Here is a 6,000-nt window from a genome sequence, read left to right on the forward strand (position 1 = left end):
ATGAGTGGGAAAATGGGAATGGGGACAGGAATGGGGAATGGGGAATGGGGAATGGGGAATGGGAATGGGGAATGGGAACAGGGAATGGGGAAATGGGAATGGGAATGGGGATGGGAATGGGAATGGGGAAAGGGGAATGGGGATGGGGAATGGGGAATGGGGAATGGGGAAATGGGGAATGGGGAATGGGAATGGGAATGGGGAATGGGGAAATGGGGAATGGGGAAAGGAGCTGTGGAACCTGCACTTCTTCCCTCCGGAATACGGCCGTGAGTGGGAAAATGGGAACGGGGAAATGGGGATGGGGAAATGGGAACGGGGAATGGGAATGGGGAATGGGGAATGGGGAATGGGAGCTGCGGAACCTGCACTTCTTCTCCCTGGAATATGGCTGTGAGTGGGGACCGGAATGAATGGGACACAGGGACAGGGATGGGAATGGGGAATGGGGATGGGAATGGGAATGGGAATGGGAATGGGGAACAGGAATCAGAACGGGGAATGGGAACAGGAACAGGAATGGGCACAAGGGGTGCACAGCGCAGGAGGGCAGGGGAGGGGAAGGGAGACAGGTGAGAACAGGTGAGGGCAGGGATGGGTATCCAAGGGGATGGTGTGGGGTGTCCCGGGGCTGCCCAGGTGTGGGGTCCAGGTGTGGGGTTCCAGGTGTGGCGTTCCAGGTGTGGGGTCCAGGTGTGGGGTCCAGGTGTGGGGTTCCAGGTGTGGGGTTCCAGGTGTGCCCAGGTGTGGGGTTCCAGGTGTGGGGTTCCAGGTGTGGGTCCAGGTGTGGGGTTCCAGGTGTGGGGCTCCAGGTGTGCCCAGGTGTGGGGTTCCAGGTGTGGGGCTCCAGGTGTGCCCAGGTGTGGGGTCCAGGTGTGCCCAGGTGTGGGTTCCAGGTGTGGGGTTCCAGGTGTGGGGTCCAGGTGTGCCCAGGTGTGGGGTCCAGGTGTGCCCAGCTGGGGTGCCCAGGTGCGCTCCAGCCCTGAGCTCTGCCCCGTGTCCCTCTCGTGCCCCAGAGAAGGCAGACGGGACGGCCGTGGACATCTTCTCCTTCGGGATGTGCGCGCTGGAGGTGCGGGAAGGGGCTGGGAGCCCTGGGAGCCTGTGGGGAGGGGTCACCGGCTGGGGCCGTGCCCTGTGGGGAGGGGTCACCGGCTGGGGCTGTCCCCTGTGGGGAGGGGTCACCGGCTGGGGCTGTCCCCTGTAGGGAGGGGTCACCGGCTGGGGCTGTCCCCTGTGGGGAGGGGTCACCGGCTGGGGCTGTCCCTTGTGGGGAGGGGTCACCGGCTGGGGCTGTCCCCTGTAGGGAGGGGTCACCGGCTGGGGCTGTCCCCTGTGGGGAGGTGTCACCGGCTGGGGCTGTGCCCTGTCCTGCCCTGTCCGGGGCTGTCCCCTGTCCCTGCCCTGGCTGGGGCTGTGCCCTGTGGGGAGGGGTCACCGGCTGGGGCTGTCCCCTGTCCCTGCCCTGGCTGGGGCTGTCCCCTATCATTGCCCTGTCCCCTGGGAATCCCCCCCAGATTGTCCCTGTCCCTGTGCCCTGGCAGATGGCCGTGTTCCTATCCCTGCCTGGTCCTGGACGTGTCCCCTGTCCCCTGGAACCCCCCCGGACTGTCCCTGTCCCTGTGCCCTGGCAGATGGCCGTGTCCCCTGTCCCTGCCCTGTCACAGGCTGTCCCCTGTCCCTGTCCCCTGGCAGATGGCCGTGTCCCTGTCCCTGTCTGGTCCTGGCCATGTCCCCTGTCCCTGTCACCCCCAGCCTGTCCCTGTCCCTGTCCCCATCCCCGTCCCTGTCCCTGTCACCCCAGCCTGTCCCTGTCCCTGTCACCCCAGCCTGTCCCTGTCCCCTGGCAGATGGCCGTGTCCCCTGTCCCTGTAATGCCCAGCCTGTCCCTGTCCCTGTCCCCCACAGCCTGTCCCTGTCCCTGTCCCTGTCCCTGTCACCCCAGCCTGTCCCTGTCCCCTGGCAGATGGCCGTGTCCCCTGTCCCTGTCCCTGTCCCTGTCACCCCAGCCTGTCCCTGTCCCCTGGCAGATGGCCGTGTCCCCTGTCCCTGTCCCTGTCCCTGTCACCCCAGCCTGTCCCCTGTCCCTGTCCCTGTCCCCCCCAGCTTGTCCCTGTCCCCTGGCAGATGGCCGTGCTGGAGATCCAGACCAACGGGGACACGCGGGTGTCGGAGGAGGCGATCGCGCGGGCCCGGCACTCCCTGGATGACCCCAACATGAGGGTGAGGGGACCCTGGGGACCTGAGGGGGACAGGCCCTGTCCTGGGTCAGTGCTGGGGACAAATCCCTGTCCTGGGTCACTGCTGGGGATGAATCCCTGTCCTGTGTCACTGCTGAGGACAAATCTGTGTCCTGGGTCACCCCTGGGGACAGTCCCTGTCCTGTGCCACTGCTGGGGACAATCCCTGGCCTGTGCCACCCCTGGGGACAGTCCCTGTCCTGTGTCACTGCTCGGGGTGTAAATCCCTGTCCTGTGCCACCCCTGTGCCACTCCTGGGGGTGAATCCCTGTCCTGTGCCACCCCTGGGGACAGTCCCTGTCCTGTGTCACCCCTGGGGGTGAATCCCTGTCCTGTGTCACCCCTGTGTCACCCCTGGGGGTGAATTCCTGTCCTGTGTCACTGCTGGGGACAGTCCCTGTCCTGTGTCACCCCTGGGGGTGAATCCCTGTCCTGTGTTGCTACTGGGGACAATCCCTGACTCCTGGGGACAGTCCCTGTCCTGTGTCACCCCTGGGGACAGTCCCTGTCCTGTGTCACCCCTGGGGACAGTCCCTGTCCTGTGCCACCCCTGTGTCACCCCTGGGGGTGAATCCCTGTCCTGTGTCACTGCTGGGTTCAAACCCACCCCCATCTCCCTCTCCTCAGTGTAAATCCCACCTTTATCTCTTACTCCTGGGTGCAAGTCCCCACCCTGCCAGCTCCCCGTGGGTGCAGCTGGGCTCTGGCCCTGTCCCTGCTGTCCCTCCTCCTGTCCCCGAGTGTCCTGGGGCTCCTGCTCCAGCTTTGGGTCCATTTCCTGGGAAATGGGGTCCAAGGCGGGCCTTGGGCAGTGCCCCCTGTGCTGGCACCTCTCAGGTGCCCAGGTGAGGGCACTGAGGGGCTGGAATGTGCCCAGGGGAGGGAGGAGAGCTGGGGAAGGGTCTGGGGGAGCTGGGAGGGGCTCAGCCTGGAGAAAAGGGGGGGATCAGGGGGTTCCTTGTGGCTCTGCAGAGCTCCTGCCAGGAGGGGACTGTGACCGTGTTCACAGGGGGCTTATGGTGAGGGAAGAGATGAGGACCTGACTCCGTGTTCCAGGAGGCTGATTCATTATTTTATGATATATATATATTATATTAAAACTATACTGAAAGAATAGAAGAAAATGTTGAGGGAAGAGACGAGGACCTGACTCCATGTTTCAGGAGGCTGATTTATTATTTTATGATATATATTATATTAAAATATACTAAAAGAATAGAAGAAAATATTGAAGGAAGAGAGGAGGACCTGACTCCATGTTCCAGGAGGCTGATTTATTATTTTATTATATATATTATATTAAAACTTTACTGAAAGAATAGAAGAAAATGTTGAGGGAAGAGACGAGGATCTGACTCCATGTTTCAGGAGGCTGATTTATTATTTTATGATATATATATTATATTAAAACTATACTGAAAGAATAGAAGAAAATGTTGAGGGAAGAGACGAGGACCTGACTCCGTGTTTCAGGAGGCTGATTTATTTATTATTTTATGATATATATTATATTAAAACTATACTGAAAGAATTAGAAGAAAATGTTGAGGGAAGAGACGAGGACCTGACTCCATGTTTCAGGAGGCTGATTTATTATTTTATGATATATATTATATTAAAATATACTAAAAGAATAGAAGAAAATGTTGAAGGAAGAGAGGAGGACCTGACTCCATGTTCCAGGAGGCTGATTTATTATTTTATGATATATATATTATATTAAAACTTTACTGAAAGAATAGAAGAAAATGTTGAGGGAAGAGACGAGGATCTGACTCCATGTTCCAGGAGGCTGATTTATTATTTTATGATATATATATATTATATTAAAACTTTACTGAAAGAATAGAAGAAAATGTTGAGGGAAGAGACGAGGATCTGACTCCATGTTCCAGGAGGCTGATTTATTATTTTATGATATATATATATTATATTAAAACTTTACTGAAAGAATAGAAGAAAATGTTGAAGGAAGAGACGAGGACCTGACTCCATGTTCCAGGAGGCTGATTTATTATTTTATGATATATATATATTATATTAAAATATACTAAAAGAATAGAAGAAAATGTTGAAGGAAGAGAGGAGGACCTGACTCCATGTTTCAGGAGGCTGATTCATTATTTTATGATATATATTATATTAAAACTATACTAAAAGAATAGAAGAAAATGTTGAGGGAAGAGACGAGGACCTGACTCCATGTTCCAGGAGGCTGATTTATTATTTTATCATATATATATATTATATTAAAATATACTAAAAGAATAGAAGAAAATGTTGAAGGAAGAGAGGAGGACCTGACTCTGTGTTTCAGGGGGCTGATTTATTACTTTATGATATATATTATATTAAAACTATACTGAAAGAATAGAAGAAAATGTTTCATCAGCAGACTTAGCTAAGAATAGAATCAGCAAGAATGATAACAAAGGTTTGTGGCTCGGGCTCTCTGTCTGAGCCAGTTGGGCTGTGATTGGCCATTAATTAGAAACAACCACACGAGACCAATCACAGATTCACCTGTTGCATCCCACAGCAGCAGATAATTACTGTTTAAATTTTGTTCCTGAGGCCTCTCAGCTTCTCAGGAGGGAAAATCCCAAGGAAAGGCTTTTTCATGAAGATGTGTCTGCGACAGGGGACAGCCAGGGGGGATTCGGGATCTGATCCCAGGAACAGGGACAGGAGGAGAGGGATTGGCCCCAGGCTGGGCCAGGGGAGCTCAGGGTGAATTTCCCCATGGAAAGGGGGGGTCAGGAGCCGCCCAGGGAGGGGTGCAGAGCCCATCCCTGGAGTGCCCCAGGGGCAAATGGGCACTCAGAGCTGGGGATGGGGCACGGGGGCGGCTCTGTGAGCTCCAGGGATCCCAGGGTCCCTGTGGGAGCATCGCCCAGCCCTGCTGACCCCGTGGCCCTGCCCTGCCCCAGGAGTTCATCCTGTCCTGCCTGACCCTGAACCCCGAGCGGCGCCCGAGCGCCAACAGCCTCCTGTTCCACCGCGTGCTCTTCGAGGTGCACTCGCTGAAGCTGCTGGCGGCACACTGCTTCATCAACCACCAGTGTGAGAGCCTGGGGAGCCCCTGGGGGCCTGGGCAGCGCTGGGAAGGGTCAGCACGGGGAGCAGAGCCAGGCTGGGGGAGCTGGGAAGGGTCAGCACGGGGAGCAGAGCCAGGGCGGGAGAGCTGGGAAGGGTCAGCAGGGGGAGCAGAGAGTCAGGGTGGGGGAGCTGGGAATGGTCAGGAATGAGAGCTGGGAATGGTCAGGATGGAGAACAGAGCCAGGATTGAGAGCTGGGAATGGTCAGGATGGAGAACAGAGCCAGGCTGGGGGAGCTGGGAAGGGTCAGCAGGGGGAGCAGAGCCAGGCTGGGGGAGCTGGGAATGGCCAGGATGGAGCAGAGAGCCAGGGTGGGGGAGCTGGGAATGGTCAGGATGGAGCAGAGAGCCAGGATGGGAGAGCTGGGAATGGCCAGGATGGAGAACAGAGCCAGGGATGAGAGCTGGGAATGGTCAGGATGGAGAACAGAGCTGGGAATGGTCAGGATGGAGAACAGAGCCAGGAATGAGAGCTGGGAATGGTCAGGATGGAGAACAGAGCCAGGATGGAGAGGTGGGAATGGTCAGGATGGAGAACAGAGCTGGGAATGGTCAGGATGAAGAATAGAGCCAGGGATGAGAGCTGGGAATGGCCAGGATGGAGAACAGAGCCAGGAATGAGAGCTGGAAATGGCCAGGATGGAGCAGAGAGCCAGGATGGAG

General features: G+C 56.1%; 1 protein-coding gene across 2 annotated transcripts in view; it reads left to right on the forward strand.

The window, feature by feature from the left end:
- Window positions 1-5,961, forward strand: part of LOC139585439 (nuclear receptor-binding protein 2-like) — a 45,614-nt gene extending 39,653 nt beyond the window's left edge. Inside the window, exons 8-10 of one of the 2 annotated variants that reach the window (XM_071418198.1) lie at window positions 1,017-1,072; window positions 2,128-2,223; window positions 5,171-5,961. In XM_071418198.1, coding sequence (XP_071274299.1) covers window positions 1,017-1,072; window positions 2,128-2,223; window positions 5,171-5,488 — 470 coding nt within the window. In that variant the 3' untranslated portion in view covers window positions 5,489-5,961. The remainder of the gene's footprint in view (window positions 1-1,016; window positions 1,073-2,127; window positions 2,224-5,170) is intronic. The other variant, XM_071418197.1, reaches the window with a different exon arrangement.
- Window positions 5,962-6,000: the final 39 nt, after the last annotated feature.

Source organism: Agelaius tricolor, unplaced genomic scaffold, assembly GCF_023055355.1.
Source record: "Agelaius tricolor isolate 1412-34295 unplaced genomic scaffold, bAgeTri1.0.p SCAF_78, whole genome shotgun sequence".
Classification (NCBI taxonomy): domain Eukaryota; kingdom Metazoa; phylum Chordata; class Aves; order Passeriformes; family Icteridae; genus Agelaius; species Agelaius tricolor.